This window comes from Eurosta solidaginis, chromosome 3 (assembly GCF_040869045.1).
Source record: "Eurosta solidaginis isolate ZX-2024a chromosome 3, ASM4086904v1, whole genome shotgun sequence".
Classification (NCBI taxonomy): Eukaryota; Metazoa; Arthropoda; class Insecta; order Diptera; family Tephritidae; genus Eurosta; species Eurosta solidaginis.
Genome location: NC_090321.1, coordinates 107,995,635 through 108,011,580, shown reverse-complemented (window position 1 = coordinate 108,011,580; position 15,946 = coordinate 107,995,635). Strand labels below are relative to the sequence as shown.

Sequence of the window (15,946 nt, the reverse complement as noted above, 5' to 3'; positions counted from 1 at the left end):
AATATGTGGAGGTTGAATTCTTCCGACACCTTTTCCCCCAATTTGGCGGTAAGTGGAACATCCCGAGTTTGTTTTGATGACATGCAGAGAGCGGCGCACTTATAAATTTTCCTGCTTATCAGTGACAGAACTAGGCGGCATAGTCTTTTTCCAGTCCGTCCATGTATGGTTTTTACTTTTGTTGTACAAATCCCTAGCCTGGGTTAATAGGCTAGAACACTCAAGAAACTTTAGATTAAATCCTCTAACGGATGTCCAAGGAATCGGGCAGTTTCAATATGGTTTTACCAAAAAGAATTTGCTATTACAGATTTTTGTTACACATTACAGACCAATAGATGATTTGTGCTATACACCAGGCTGGGGCCATAAATAGAAATCAAAGTTGGGGCAGAGTAACGCGCATATCCTGTGGAAGTAGGCATTTTTCTTCGGCGATGTCTGCAAAGGCGGGAGCCTGAATTTGAAGGAAATCACAGACTCTGCGTTCGTGTTACTCTGGATCATACTACACCAAATATCGTCATAGGGCTTATGCAGATGTTGTCTTATCTGCCTTGGAGGCGCAACTACATCAATCAGTTGTCTTTTGGGATGTCCCTGTGCTCAGACGTCTTAATAAGATATTCCGTGGCAGTTATAAGTGGGAAATTTGGTAGCCCTGCAACTTTCTCCGTTGCAGCGATTTGAGGATTTTGATGCATCTTTGTGCATTGTAGGTAATTTCGGATGCATTCGTATTGATGCACAGACTGTGTTCGAACGTCACACCCAAAAGTTGTTGGGGTTCCATAGTAGTAATGTTATGCCATCGAAGTGGCTGTCCAGTTGTTGTGCTATGTGCAAGGTCAACGTCATGAACAAAATGGCCGTACGTACATTAAGTCAATGCCAAGTCCTGATTTGAAGAGACAATGGATATAAATGTTTATTTCGCAGCATAGTTTTCTTTTGTTGATTCCAGTCTGCATTCGCAGAGCCATGAAGCTGCCGGACAAAACTAAGTTCCTCCACTAAGCCTTTCACCCCGGCGGGGAATGAAGCTCCCTCCGTTGTTGTCCTTCAGCAACGAGGGCAATGTTTCCTAAAAAAATATTTTTCCCCGGGCGCAAGAAAACCACTACGCCACTGCGCCAAATACTTGTCCAGTTTCGTATCAGTTACCTATGTTTTAACCCTTTCGTATATCACATTATTTGCCATTATTCTTCTTGTAGCAAGATCTTAATGGGGTGAAAATCATTTTTCCAGTTTAATGTATGGAATTTGAGATTTTTTCAATAGTATGAAAATGGTGTTTTGTGTTTTTTCCAAATATCAAAACCAATGTAACATTTCAGACTCTGTGAGGTATTTCACGTAACAAATAAGTATCAAATTTACGGTTATGTTATCAACTATACTCTAAGTGCTTATAGTTCTAAAAATTTCAAATGCAACCTGGCAATTCCCAGAGTTATCCAGGTCGAGTGGAACTTTGCACAGCTTATTTAAGGCCACAATGAAACATATTCCGCTCGGCAAAGCAAACTTTTTTTTTAACGGACAGCTTAAAATACATGTATATTTTAAGTATCAATATTACTCTGTGTTGAGACACTGCGCTGCCTTCTTTTTTGTGTGATTTTATAAAATCCTCCAATAATCAATGAAAAAGAAATAATGCAAGCAAATAATGTGCCATATTTTAAAGCATTCTGAATAGCGTTTAAACCAAACGTACTTATATAAAGAGTGTCGATTATTTCATCTGTAAAGTCACCAGATGTTATTTCGATCCAAATTAGCGGCAGTATGGTTCCTTCGTTTATTCGATCCATTTTATCTGAAAAGGAATGAATACATTTAGATAAAATGTCTATTTGAGTGATTGAAAATAAACTTTTTACGCACATCAGCGAAATTGTTAGTTACTCAAAAAAATTCGGAAAACAAAATAAAAAGTTGGAAATTTTCGTATAATTTTTTAGCATTTTTTCCAAAGCGTTAATGGAATACACAGTAGGGTGGAGTGAATTTATTTTTTTTTCGAAATCGCTTTTGGCTGACCTCCAGAAAGTTGCCTTTCTATACCAGAAATAGGGTTGAACATTTTTATTTAATTCATCGTATGTTTAGAGGTGCCCCAACGCAACTAAACTTTGAAAAAGACGGTAGGTACAACATTTTTATTTTTTTTTTGTCATTGATTTCAAAGCCTACTAATTTTCATGGCCTAGTAGGTGCCAGTAAAACTTTTACTTATACACTTGATTAGAAACATACTATTATCAACAAAAACTGTAAAACACCACTAAAGTTATGTGTATTAAAAAAGAAATAAAATAAATATGTAAATAATGAACTTTGTAGAATCGCGATTATTTTGCTCAACTTCTTGGGGCTGGGGGCACCTCAAAACGCCATCCTACGAAAATAATATTTGGTGGTTTTGGTTAACTCTTATAAAGACAACTTTTCATTGTTAGGCCATTACAAAAAAAAAAATAAAAAAAAATCCATAGGGTATCACTCCACCCTAATACACAGTCAACCTGCACTCCTGCCAAGAAGGCAGTATTGCAGTAGTCTGTAAACACCGCTAAATTCGAGACAGTGGACCCCCAATATACAAACCCGTGATGGTTGTGACAAATAGTTGACTTGGTTGCAAAGTATCTTTTACAATGCACTCAAAGAGTTTAGAAACTGTAGAGAGCTTCGATATGAGTCTATAGTTCCCAACATCATTTTGCTTACCAGATCCCAAGATTGGAACTATGTAGGCTACTTTCCAATCGTTGATGAAAGTTCCTGACGCAAGAAGTTCGATGGGAGAAGGTACTTTTTTTTAGAAGGATGGCCGACAGACCGTCAATATCGGTTTCAGATGAGGGATTCAGCAAGGCCAACCCCATCATAATATCTTCTGTAGGTATTTCAGGTCGCCGCCGTGGTGTGATAGTAGCGTACTCCACCTACCACGCCGAAGATGCTGGGTTCACGCCGCGCGAAAAAGCAACATCAACATTTTAGAAAAAAGTTTTCTCAATTAGAAGAAAATTTTTCTAACCGGGTCGCCCCTCGGCAGTGTTGGGCAAGCACTCCGAGTGTAGTTCTGCCAAGAAAAGCTTCTCAGTGAAAGCTCATTGGCTTTGCAGATGCCGTTCGGAGTCGACATAAAACAAGTAGGCCCTGACCTGCCAATTTGTAAGAAAAATAAAAAAGAAGCACGACGCAAATTGGAAGAGAAGCTCGGCCAAAAATCTCTTCGGAGGTTATCGCGCCTTACATTTATTAATAATATAACACATCTAATTACCAACTTAATTTATGAATACAGAACCAAAAACTTGCAACAAACAACAAATAATTGATAAGTATAAGGTAAGTATCACCTCTTGGTCTACAGCGATATGGACGCTGTATAAAGTAGGATGCATCTGTAGACTTTTCGCCATCCCCTCAATTGAGCAGCAATATGTTAATCTAGACAGAAGAGTTGATGCCAATCTACTAAAAAGAGAAGGGTGCTATGCCCGGTGATGCTCCAACGAAAAACAAAGCAAGGAGTAGTTATAGGGACCGCCCGTAGAAGTTGGAGCTATCGTTCGGTGCGCAACAATCCTTTAAATTCTAAAGTGGAAGCAACGCCTCAAACACTGTCTCGTCCGCAGGGCCGTAGCTACCAAGGGGCAACTGGGGCAATTACCCGGGGTCCCCAGCCTTCCGGGGCCCCGGTCGAGTAAAAGAAATAATGAAATTAAATCCTTCGATTTCTGTTCAAATATTGTTATCTAAAATTACGTAGAAAAATTTGCACGGACGAAAAACAGCATTTTACTAAAATTAGCACAGATTCTTCAAATTTGTTTCAAAGAAAAAATGTATTAATTAATTTCCAGTCGATGAGTTGACATTTTTTTCAAAGCTCGCGGCAACACTGGTCGGTACCCGCATCAAACTTGCGCGTTAGCATAATGGCACAGCAAAACAACAGACTGTCAATTTAGTTCAAAGCTTTGTCAGCTTTGTTTACATAGTGATTCAGTTTGCGTCTAATAGTGTGCATAGTGTACAAGTACAAGTGTGTTGACTTATCTGTCAAGCATTCTGACAGGCACTCGCTGGATTCGGAATGACAGCGAATTCAAAATGGATACCATTACCGAGTGCGCCGAATGATTGAAAAATTGAAAAAGTCGATACGATTGGTAGTCAAAAATGTTGTCGTTGAGACCAAAAATGCGACTCTAGACCTGAGATTTCCATCAGGTGAGCGAGGCTGTTTGTAGTTTTGACGTTTATCGCTTAGTGAACACACTTGTATAGGTACACTATGATAGTGTGGTAGATTAATCAAAATGAAACTTGCTTACCGAGTGGTGCCGAAAAAAGACGGGACGAAAAAATAAAAACGAAGAATCGGTCAAAAGCAACCTACAAATTACTTCGTGGTTGACAAAAATTGAAAAAAGTGGCACGGAAAATCAAGGTTTGTATATTATAAACTTCCTTATGTATTATCTACCCCATTTTTTGTGAGACACGTTTGATATACCAAAAAATTTAATACATTTCGTACAATGAAATTGCAGTTTCAATATTCGGCATTTTTTACTCGAGAACTTTTTGCTGCCCGAAATTTTTTCTGCTAGCTTACAAACAAATTTCAATTGAAAAGCAACAACAAATTAGACAACATAATTCTGCTTGGTGAATTTGTTTTCGTTTTTCAATAGAATTTTTTTTCTAATCTAGCAGAAAAATTTCTAACAACAGAAGGCTTTCGAATAAATATGCCCTATTTTTTGTAATGGAAATGGTTTTATTTTTTCAGATTTACACGGCAGAAAGGAATTTTCGGAATTCGAAGGTGAAGAAATTCATGGCGGAGCACCTGCTCGGAATAAGAACTTAAGTACGGATTTTGAATCAGGTAAATTTGACATTCATCTAGATTCCCAACCTAAAAATCGATGTTGTTTTTGACGAAATCATACAATGACCATTATGTGATTTTTGCTAGAGTTACAAACTGAAAGAGATAATTCAGACAAGGATATCGAGGATAAGGAGATTAGTCACATAACACCCGTTAGCAAAAATAATTCCACGATGATCTTGAAACCAGTTGAAGTTTCTGTTAGCTAGAAGAACTTGAATGATGGGGGACAAAGTGAGTTTCCCAATTTGATTACGGACCCAGCAGTGAAGCAACATCTAACAGCTTCCGGGCCCCTTCAACCTCAAGGAACTTTTCCAAAGGTCTTCGAGCAGAATAATCGCAGTTTCACCGAAAAGTATTATTCAGTAGTAACTAAATCAGGTCGTTGTTTCCGAGCTACGCAGATGTTTGCACCGCTCTTCTGAAGTTTCTCACCATTCCCGTAACCACTGCAAAGGCTGAGCGAACTTTTGAAATTGATTAAAAGCTACTTGCGAAGCACGATGTCACAAGAAAGGTTGAGTAATTTGTCGCTATTTTCCATCGAAAATCAAAGAGAAAGCAGAGTGGATTATAATGTGGTGATAGATAAATTGCTGCTGTGAAATCGAGAAAAAAGCTTTTATAGCTGGAGACATTGGTGCTTTATCGGTAACCGTATCGGTAACCTTATAACAGCTGATTCGACCAACCTTATGAGAATCAATACAATCGATTATTGTTGCCGCTAAAGTCGTAACCGTATCGTAGCCAACCAATTGGGTTTTGGTTTACCGTCGTAACGATAAACAGCTGATTACGTTAGGGATACGGATACAGCGATACGACATACGGCACCAATGACTCCGGCTTATAGTTCATCAAAAACGTCGTACAAAAACTAATGATATTGTAATAAAACTAGTAAGACTGATGTTTCGCAAAGCTAAGTTTAAGTGAGACTGTAATATGAATATGCTCAAAATTTATTATAGTAAAAAAACTCTGTATCGTATTGCAATTAATAAATATTAATAAGAAAACGCTTTGCGCGATATCCTTCCACCCATATCGAGCTTCTTTTTAAATTAGCATCGTGCTCCTTTTTCGTTTATCCTACAAACAGATGAATTTTCACAGAGAAGCTTTTCATGGCAGAAATACACGGATTAAATTTTGATAAAGGGGCCCCAATTATTGTTCTGCCCCGGGGCCCCTGCGACTCACGCTATGGCCCTGCTCGTCCGCCCAACCTTATTGAAGGGCGAAGCACTACTAGAAAAGAATAAGAAGACAGCAGAGTCATGCTCTCAGCGGGTTAAGGGGCTTCGACAATTGTTTCTGAGACAGCCGGACTAGTAACAGAAGGTGCTAATACAAGACCTTCCCGAGTTCATATACGGAAAAGGACTGCCCTCATCCGCAATACTGCCCTTAACCTTCGGGAAGTATTTTTGAAAGTACAACCAAAACCAAAACCGCTGCGTATTGTGACGTGACCACCAGCGCATAATTGTTTCCAGTCGTTAACGTTAGTGGCGGCGCGCTCGCTCGGGGCGTAAAAATCTCTCGGGCGTGAATAGTATGGACCATGAAAGTAAAAAAACTTAAAAAAAACTTGATATGGTCGACCATAAATAAAAAACGACCAGCTTTCGTAAGAGCGCTTATTAGTTAATCTTAAGCTTGTATTCCGGTGAAATGGACGTTTTTCTTCTTCTTATCGTTTTTTTCATGATGTAATACTAAAGGTGGTGTTAACAACATAACCTCACTTTTTCGGTAGCTATATTTCCCAGTATTTACTTGTATTACAAAAGTATTAAATTTTGATTGCTTCATTTTTTGTACAAAATTCCCCAAAAAATTTGTTTTCAGCAAAATTTTTTCTATATTCTTTTGGGAAACACAAAGTTACGTCAATCTTTTTGGCTAAACAATTATAGTAGCGGCTTATGTAGTTTTAATATTTCTAAGCGTATAGTAAAATCTACTCCGATCGTAGTAGAACTCAAAGGCAGTTCTGTATGATAGACCTAAAATATGCATGTCAGAATAAGGGAAAACGTCAACGTTATCAGAACACTTGAATATTCATTTCATCATGGTTTTTTTTTTAGTTTTTGTTTGTTTTCATAAAGTACTGACGGCTGTGTCTAGAATGTCTCTGCTATATTGAAATGCTATCACTGCCATGATTCAATTACTAGAGGTTTGTTCTCCAATGATGACAGAGCTTTAACACTCCCAAATTTAGAAATCTAGACGGGCTGCTTTTACGAAGTAAGGAAAACTCGAAATAAATCAATCTCATTCAGCGAAAATTGTAGTAGAAAGTACTGCTATATTAGTAGTGATAATAAATTTGTAAATGCTAACAGGTTTTGGGGAAAATAATTCATTTTCTACCAAATATTTCGTGATTTGATAACGAGTTATGTTGGATTGGTCATTCTTTCAAAATTTGTTTGAAGAATGTCGTACGTTAGAATTTTATTGGAAAATACACTATCGCAAATTTGGAATCGCGGGAAATTTCCAACGTGTATGTTACAGCTTCAGTTTTACGAGACGAATCTACGACTTTAATGTAAAGTATTACTTTATATACGGTTTTTTGTGATAACCAGTTACTTTATAGTACTATGCAACGTCAACATGGCAATGCCGGCAGTCAGCTGGGATACAATATTTTTTATACTCAGCTGAGCAGAGCTCACAGAGTATATTAACTTTGTTCGCATAACGGTAATCCGTAACGGCATAAACTAATCGAGATAGATATAGACTTCTATATATCAAAATGATCTGGGCGAAAAAAGGAATTCATTTAGCCATGTCCGTCCGTCCGTCCGTAAACACGATAACTTAAGTAAATTTTGCGGTATCTTGATGAAATTTGATATGTAGATTCCCGGGCTCTCATATCAGATCGCTATTTAAAATGAACGAAATCGGACTACAACCGAGCCCACTTTTTCGATATCGAAAATTTCGAAAAATCGAACAAAAGCGATAGTTCATTACCAAAAACGGATATAGCGATGAAACTTGGTAGGCGCGTTGACCTTATGACGTAAAATAGAAAATTAGTAAAATTTTGAACAATGGGAGTGGCACCGCCCACTTTTAAAGAAGGAAATTTAAAAGTTTTTCAAGCTGTAATTTCGCAGTCGTTGAAGCTATCATGATGAAATTTGGCAGGCACGTTCCTGTTGTTGTTGTTGTTGTAGCAATGCTTCGCCCCACCTAACAGCCACGACCGATCACAAATTGTCATCAATATCCTCTAACGGGAGTCCAAGGAAACTTGCCGTTTCAACAGGGGTGGACCATAAGGAAAGTGGTGTTAGAGGCGTTGGTTCCACATTACAATTAAACAGATGGTTGGTGTCATGTGGGGACACATTGCAAGCGGGGCATACATTTTGTATGTCAGAGTTGATTCTGGATAGGTAAGAGTTTAACCTGTTACAGTATCCAGAACGAAGTTGAGCAAGAGTGACACGCGTTTCCCTGGGGAGTATGCGTTCCCCTTCCGCGAGTTTTGTATACTTTTCTCTAAGTACTGGATTCACCGGGCAATTCCCGGCATAAAGGTCCGACGCCTGTTTATGGAGTTCACCAAGGACCTGCTTGTGTTTTTTCGCTTCATACGGCTAGGTTCTCAGGTGCCGTATTTCCTCAAAATGCTTACGGAGATGACTCCTTAAGCCCCTAGGCGGTACTGGTTCATCAATCAGATGTCTGTTGGGATGCTCAGGTTTTTGGGTATTCAACAGGAACTGTTTGGTCAGCATCTCATATCTCTCCCTGATGGGGAGTATTCTCGCCTCATTATGCAGATGGTGTTCTGGGGACATAAGAAGACAGTTCGTGGCAATTCTGAGAGCAGTATTTTGGCAGGCATGTAGCTTCTTCCAGTGGGTAATTTTTAGGCTTGGCGACCATATGGGTGACGCGTAGCACGTAATCGGCTGGCTAATTGCTTTGTATGTAGTCATGAGCGTTTCTTTATGTTTTCCCCAGGTACTGCCAGCGAGGGATTTGAGGATTTTGTTACGGCTCTGAATTCTCGGAACAATTGCGGCTGCGTGCTCACCAAAATGTAGCACTGGAGAGATCAGGGAGGTAGCCGTTTATTTTATTGCATAGCTCATCGATATTTGGGCCTGGGCCTGTGGCCGTTATTGTGCAGTCATCAGCGTAGGAAACGATTGTGACTCCTTCCGGTGGTGAAGGTAGCTTAGATATGTAGAAATTAAACAAAAGTGGGGATATGACACCACCCTGTGGCATCCCTTGTTTAATTCTTCTTGATTTTGATGTTTCATTTCTAAATTGCACCGATGCCTGCCGACCACCAGATAGGCCTTGACGTTCTAAGACATTGTCCCTGCGGTCGATGCCAGAATCAAATATATAATATTGCACAAAGTGGTGTATGATAAATGCGAGGCCGCCTCAATTTCCGCCCCCGCGGTCTTTCCTGTGGACATTATACCCAGAGCAAGTCTGCGATGCAGATCTTGGTGTGAGTTTAGTCTCTTGAATAGCAGCAATGCGGATGTTGTGCCTCTACATGAAATCGACTATCTCCGTAATCTTCCCAGTTAGTCCATTACAGTTTAACTGCAGAATTCTGAAGTGCATAATGGGAGTCGCCGCCACTCTGGGGGTAAGTGACGGGTGACTACGCCTGGGTTGTGGAAGGCCAGGACGCAATTTCTGTTGTGGCCCTGGGACTGGGCGTCCTTGGGCAAGCATTGGGGTACCCGAATGATTTGGGTTTGCGACCCTGCAACATGGCGCGATGAAACCCGTCGGGGGGTTGCCGTCGCGGAGACCAGAACATCTAGGAAAGTGGCACCACCCACGGCAGGAGCTGCATTGGGCGGATGTCGCCAACATATATATTCTGCGCTGGCAAACGGTGCAAACGGAGGTAGGGACTAAAAGTCTATTTCCCTGACCTACACGATTGCTGCCGGAAAAGACGGGGGGGGGGGGGGGGGGAGAAGACAGGGGCAAGGGCTGATGCTCAGCATTGCTACCGACTCTACTACGAAGGTAGTAGTTATGAGTGGTAGCAGCTGTTTGAGTTGTTGGCGCCGTGGGGCGCGCGCAGCAGCGGGTACTTGTTGTGGCTTGCTGAGCAGCGGGGCTGCTGGAAGGTAATGGGGGCGCTTAGGCGTAGACTACGGGACGCCTTTGGGGGTGAACAACAAGGAGCCACAAAATATTTATAGAAGTTACGTGGACGTCAGATTTTGGGATCAAGCCCAGAACAACTTGTCCGATGCAACCATCCCTTACACGAGACACACTGAACAGAGTATGACCGTCCTAAAAAGATTCTTTTCCGGCAAATGCAGCAAAACAATTTCTCAGGACCGGGGTCAGGAGACGGACCCGGATTGGATTCGATGCCTTCCCGGAGTAAGAGAATATGGAGCAATCCTGCTGCAAGGAGCTGCTGGGAGGATGACAATTTGTGGGAGGGACGCAACAAATTAAATGGGGTCACACTGAAATGACAGTCCTTGGTCGGAAAAAATCCCGAGTCGCTCCGGTACATAGAACCGACTGCCTTGGGAAGCAGGTACGTTCCTCCTATTACTATATGTGTGATTAATAAAAATTAGCAAAATCGGAGGACGAAGACGACCACTACACAAAAAAAAAAAAAAAAAATGTTTAAGTAAAATTTTAACAAAAAGTGCAGAAGCATACATTTATATTGGGTCCCAGGGCATATGTGAATAGATGGGAATGAAAAAGCGGACGAACTAACTAAAAAGGGCGCATCCCTTGAAGCTGGCTCCGTAGACGTCCCAATTAAATTGGGCGAGATTAGGCGAAGGCGAGAGGTGCACATGATCGACCAAGCGGGAAAGATGTGGGTTCAAGCGCGGGGCTGTAAAGTGTCGAAGATTATGTGTAGGCCTAACAACCTTAGACTACCGTAGTTGCTTCTGTCATTAAAAAGAGAGGACTGTGGACTCATGACGGGTATTCTGAATGGACGGAGCTAGTAGTGCCGGGCTTGGTGACCGATACCAAGATCGAGTGGGCAGTGAAGGCGTTTTCTAAGTTTAAATCGCCGGGCCCAGATGGTGTATTTCCAGCCATGCTACAAGTCGCAAGTAGGGCGGTCGTGGAATGGCTTAAAATAATATTCGATGGGTGCATAAGACTGAATCAGGTACCGCACTCTTGGAGAACTTCTCGTGTAGCTTTTCTACCAAAGGCGGGGAAGATCGGTCACGTGTATTCCAAAGACTATAGACCCATTAGCTTAACCCATTAGACCCATCTGCTCAAAACCTTTGAGAGGCTGATAGATGTGTACATAAAGTCCAACGTGGATGAAAAGCTGCTATCCACAACACAGCATGCGTACACCAAAGGCAAGTCGGTAGACACCGCATTGCATAGAGAAATCCCTGGAATATGAGCCTTCCTGCACATTGCCGGGGCTTTCAATAATGTTGCAAAATGGGCGATTATGGATGGTCTTAATTACATTAAAGTACATCCTGCCTTAATCAGATGTATCGGCTGCATGTTAAATTGCAGAAAGATTACATCACAATGGGGATTGTATGAGGCCACGAAATCAGCGGACAGGGGCACGCCGCAGGGAGGGGTGCTATCACCTCTGCTGTGGACGCTGGTCACCAACCAACTGCTCAGGCAATTCGATGAGGGACCCGGAAAACTTAAGGCTTACGCAGATGACGTTGAAATTATCATAAGTGGAAAGTGCCTTCCAACGATTAGTACTTTGATGGATCGGGCGCTTCGGGATATTCATACCTGGGCATCTAATATCGGGTTGAAAGTCAATGCGGAAGAGACGGATATGGTATTGTTTACAAAGAGGTACAAGGTCCCAAATTGGACCAGGCCTAAGTTAGGAGGGGAGACCTTACAGGAGAAACCTTGCACAAAATATCTAGGAATCATCCTAGACAGTAAGCTGTCATGGAAGCTCAACCTGGAGGAGAGGGTCTAGAAGGCGTCAACGGCACTCTATGCATGTAAAAGAATGCTAGGGTGTACGTGTGGCCTATCGCCCTCTCTTTCTCTTTGGGTTTTTACAGCGATTGTAAGCCCTATTCTATACTATGGGGTTCTTGTTTGGTGGAAAGCCACACAAAATATAACATTCCTCAAAAAATTAGAGGGGGTATGCAGACTACCGATGCTCAGCACTACGGGAGCCCTGAAAACAACCCAGACGGCTGCACTGTATGCCCTTCTGCACATTCCACCTGTAGACCTGGTAGCAAAGAACATAGCATTAACGACAGCAACCAGGCTCGGTTCTCCGGGTCAGCTTGAGCGCCGACCATATGGCCATAGTAGTATAGCGTCATCAATCACAAGATGAACAGACTACATGATTCCCTATCTGCGCTTCGAGGGAGATCTTAAGGCCACAATAGAGGTGGACGGTTGGCGCAAGGGTGCGCAAATGGCGGACGAGGCGATACATGTGTACACCGATGATTCCAAAGTAGTGGAAGGAGTAGGGTCTGCGGTATACTGCGCTGTTCCGGAAATAAGTAGATCCTACAGGCTGCTGGATTACTGTAGCGTTTTACAAGCGGAAATATTAGCCGTAACCAAAGCAGTAGAAACCCTGGAAGAGAATAGCTTAAGATGCAACCGTGTTAACTTTTATATTGACAGTCAAGCAGCGATTAAGGCAATAATCTCGCATAACACAGCATCTAAATACGTGCTAGAGTGTAAGCAGTCCCTGGAAAGAATCGGGACAGGGAGAAGCATACATCTATATTGGGTCGCAGGGCATATGGGAAAAGATGGGAATGAAAAAGCTGATGAACTAGCTAAAAAGGGCGGATCCCTTGAAGCTTGCTCCGTAGACGTCCCAAATAGACTGGGCGAAATTAAGCGAAGGCGAGAGATGCACATGATTGACCAAGCAGGAAAGGCATGGGTTCAAGCGCGGGGCTGTAAAGTGTCGAAGATTATGCGCAGGTCTTACAACCTTAGATTAACAAAGTTGCTTCTATCATTAAAAAGAGAGGACTGAAGACTCATGACGGGTATTTTGACTGGACACTGCCTTCTGGCGTCACATGCCTTTAAATTAGGCTGGGTCAGTGATAGCAGATGTAGGAAGTGCGGGCTGGAGGAGGAAACGATCGAGCACGTTCTGTGCTCTTCCCAGGCTAAGACTCCAGCTATTAGGAGTGATACAGCTGTCAAATCTAGAAGCACCAAGTGGCTTAAATCATAGGAAGCTTCTAGTATTTGCCAAGAGGACGGAGGTATTTTATAACATAGGTCCTGGTTTTTGATACGGTTTTTCAGTTTGGTCTTTAAAACAATCTTCTGGTAACACTACGGACTTATTCAGTCTATGTGAGGTCCTCATGGACCGGCCAGTTCAACCTAACCTAACATAATGCTTTCGTGATATTTTTCAATTAAAACAGATGAAGAATTAAATTTTTATGCGAAAACATTTTACTTTGAATTTTAGCATGATCACTTAAAAAAAATAAAATCTTTAAATGTCACTACTAGACGGTAAATTCAGATTATTTAATTCACTTGATAAACCATATGCAATAATATCGTGTTCAAGTGTATGCGATAAAGTGGATTCAGATTGTAGAATGATTTGGTTCATCCATTTTAAATTTAAATACAAAAAGCTGTAAAGAAAATAAATTGTCCATAAGAAATTTGTTAAAAATGATAATATAGAGTTAAAAGTTCATTTTAGGCAAATTTCTCATAATTTAAGACTGATATCTCTACTAAAATTCAAAAACACTATAGATATTAATACAGATTCTGAAGTGTACGTAAAATACCTTTAAATTAAGCCCAATATGATATTTTTCCTATAATTCCATCAGAAGCTATGAAGATTTTTTGGCTAAACCCTACATTCATATGGGTCATTATTTTTTAAATCGTACATCTTTTAGGATTTCATAATTTTGATTTAGCTCAAACTTTTTTCTAATTTGTTTGCACGAAACTAGTAAATACCTATATCAAGATTTCGTCGAAAAAAATTTTCTTTCAGAGATATGCATGTTTTTAGATACGACGCACAGTGGTGCCTTTTGAGTTTTTTCTTTTCAAAAATCATAACTTTTGAACCAATGAAGATATTTTAAAAATTTAAAATGCAAATGAAAGCTAATTATTTGAAGTTTTATTGTGAAAAGCTCAGAATGTCACAAATACAGGGTGCTTCAAAAAAATTCGTCAAATTCGAAAATTTTTAGAAAAATGCAAAAACATATTAGAAAACATAATAATTGAAATTCAATTATTATAAGCCGGTGTTAAGCTCACGAATTCTTAAATATAAGCAAAAACAAAATGTTTTTAGTAAAAAATAAAAAAATAAATGATATTGGTCTTATAATGACGTATTTAAACATTAAATAAGATAAACTAATGATTTTGATAACACGGCGTGGCACTGCCCACTTATGATAAAAAGTTGTATCTAAGTAGTCACGTAATCAATAACTACCAAAATCGATAGACGTATTGTTTCTTTTAAATGGCAATACTCTTATAAAACTCAAATGTCCATTTTTGGTGCCACAATAACAAGGTGCTTCAAAATTCATCGTAAAATTTTACATGTTTTTTTTTTTTAATTTACAAGCCAAATATGTATTTTATTAATAACTAAAAGTTATTGAGAGTGGTTCAATGAAATTTTATTTGAGCTAAAGATTAAACAGCCAACGAGTTTTGGAAAAGAGGAGTGGCACTGCCCATTTATGCTAAAAAGTTTGATCTTAGTAACCGCTTTACCAATTTGTACCAAACTCGATAGACGTATCGATTTCTATAAAAATTTAATACTCGTTTGAAGGCGAAATGCCTAAGCTTTAAAATAATTTTGATAAACTTTAGAGAAATGCAATAACGAAAAGTATATATTTATAAATTACTAAATTAATTAATTCTTTTATTTGAAATAAAAAATTTACTTGTACATAGATATCTTATTTTTCAATAAAGTAACAAAATTGATTAGTAAATCTCTTTTTCACTGTTGTACCCATTTTTTGTACGTATGCATGTTGGAAATAAAAAAATTGATTATATTACTATAAAAAAACGTGTAATATTTTGATTTACATCCGAAAAGTGCGTGGTTTTACGCAAGAATTGTGCAAAATTATACATGCTGTGTAATTTCACACAACAATGTGCAAATTTCGGTCACTTATTATCGTATTTTCCTTCAGGTAACTGTACATTTTCATTTTCGGTGAAATCGTCGTGTTTGTCGTCTCGTGGTGGAAAAAAGTTAATAAGAATTAAAAAATAAATATTAATAGGCGAATAAGATAAAATATATGTAAATATATATAAGTGAATAAGCTTTACAAATAGGTATATTGGAAAAGTTTGTGTGTAAAGTGTGTGCAAAGCAGTTCTGCAAATTAAAGATTTATCATTTGCATTTATATGCGCATATGGAACTGACTTCAAATTTGTTTGAATGTTTGTTTCCAAAATGCAATAAAAAGTTTTCAAGCTACAATATCTATGCAGTCCATTTTTCAAAAAAGCATTCTGCTAAAGATGCCGTGGTTGAAGGTGTCACCACAAATTCAATTGCTCGATGGCTTCTTGCGACTTTTCCGCTACAAGAATACATGAAGTATATTTATATATTTTAAAACATTTTGCTTATAGCAGAAACGTCAACTGCCCAGAAATTTCTTGCTTGAAATCATTTAGTAATGCGTCCTCATTTCTCTCACATTTTTTCTGGAAACATAGCCAAAAGAGTGACTATTCGGTGGAAAGAGAGGTGGGCGAAAATAATGAGGAACTATCGTTAAATACGATTAGTTTCCAGGAGTTGCCAAATAGTCCTAGTTCTACCCGCGTTAATAGCTTTAAAAATATGTTAACACGGTTAAAATGCAAATATAATATTTCTGAAACCTGCGGAGAGTTTTTGTTTAAAGAGCTGTGCACTCAATTTATTTTCACAGCTATTGCTAAATATTTCAA

At 39.5% G+C, this 15,946-nt stretch overlaps 1 protein-coding gene and 1 long non-coding RNA gene across 6 annotated transcripts in view; one reads left to right on the top strand and one right to left on the bottom strand.

The window, feature by feature from the left end:
* Positions 1-15,946, bottom strand: part of LOC137244225 (lysosome membrane protein 2) — a 913,474-nt gene that overhangs the window by 91,203 nt on the left and 806,325 nt on the right. For 4 of the 5 annotated variants that reach the window (XM_067772915.1, XM_067772918.1, XM_067772917.1 and 1 more), the window contains one exon: positions 1,567-1,825. The exons of the other annotated variant lie outside the window; for it this stretch is intronic. In XM_067772915.1, the coding sequence (XP_067629016.1) occupies positions 1,569-1,825 (257 nt within the window). In that variant the 3' untranslated portion in view covers positions 1,567-1,568. Of the gene's footprint in view, positions 1-1,566; positions 1,826-15,946 lie in introns of those variants that run through there. 5 annotated transcript variants of the gene reach the window in all.
* Positions 4,202-5,549, top strand: LOC137246580 (uncharacterized). Its single transcript, XR_010951572.1, has 3 exons — positions 4,202-4,474; positions 4,820-4,918; positions 5,009-5,549. It is a non-coding gene; the product is annotated as an uncharacterized lncRNA (long non-coding RNA).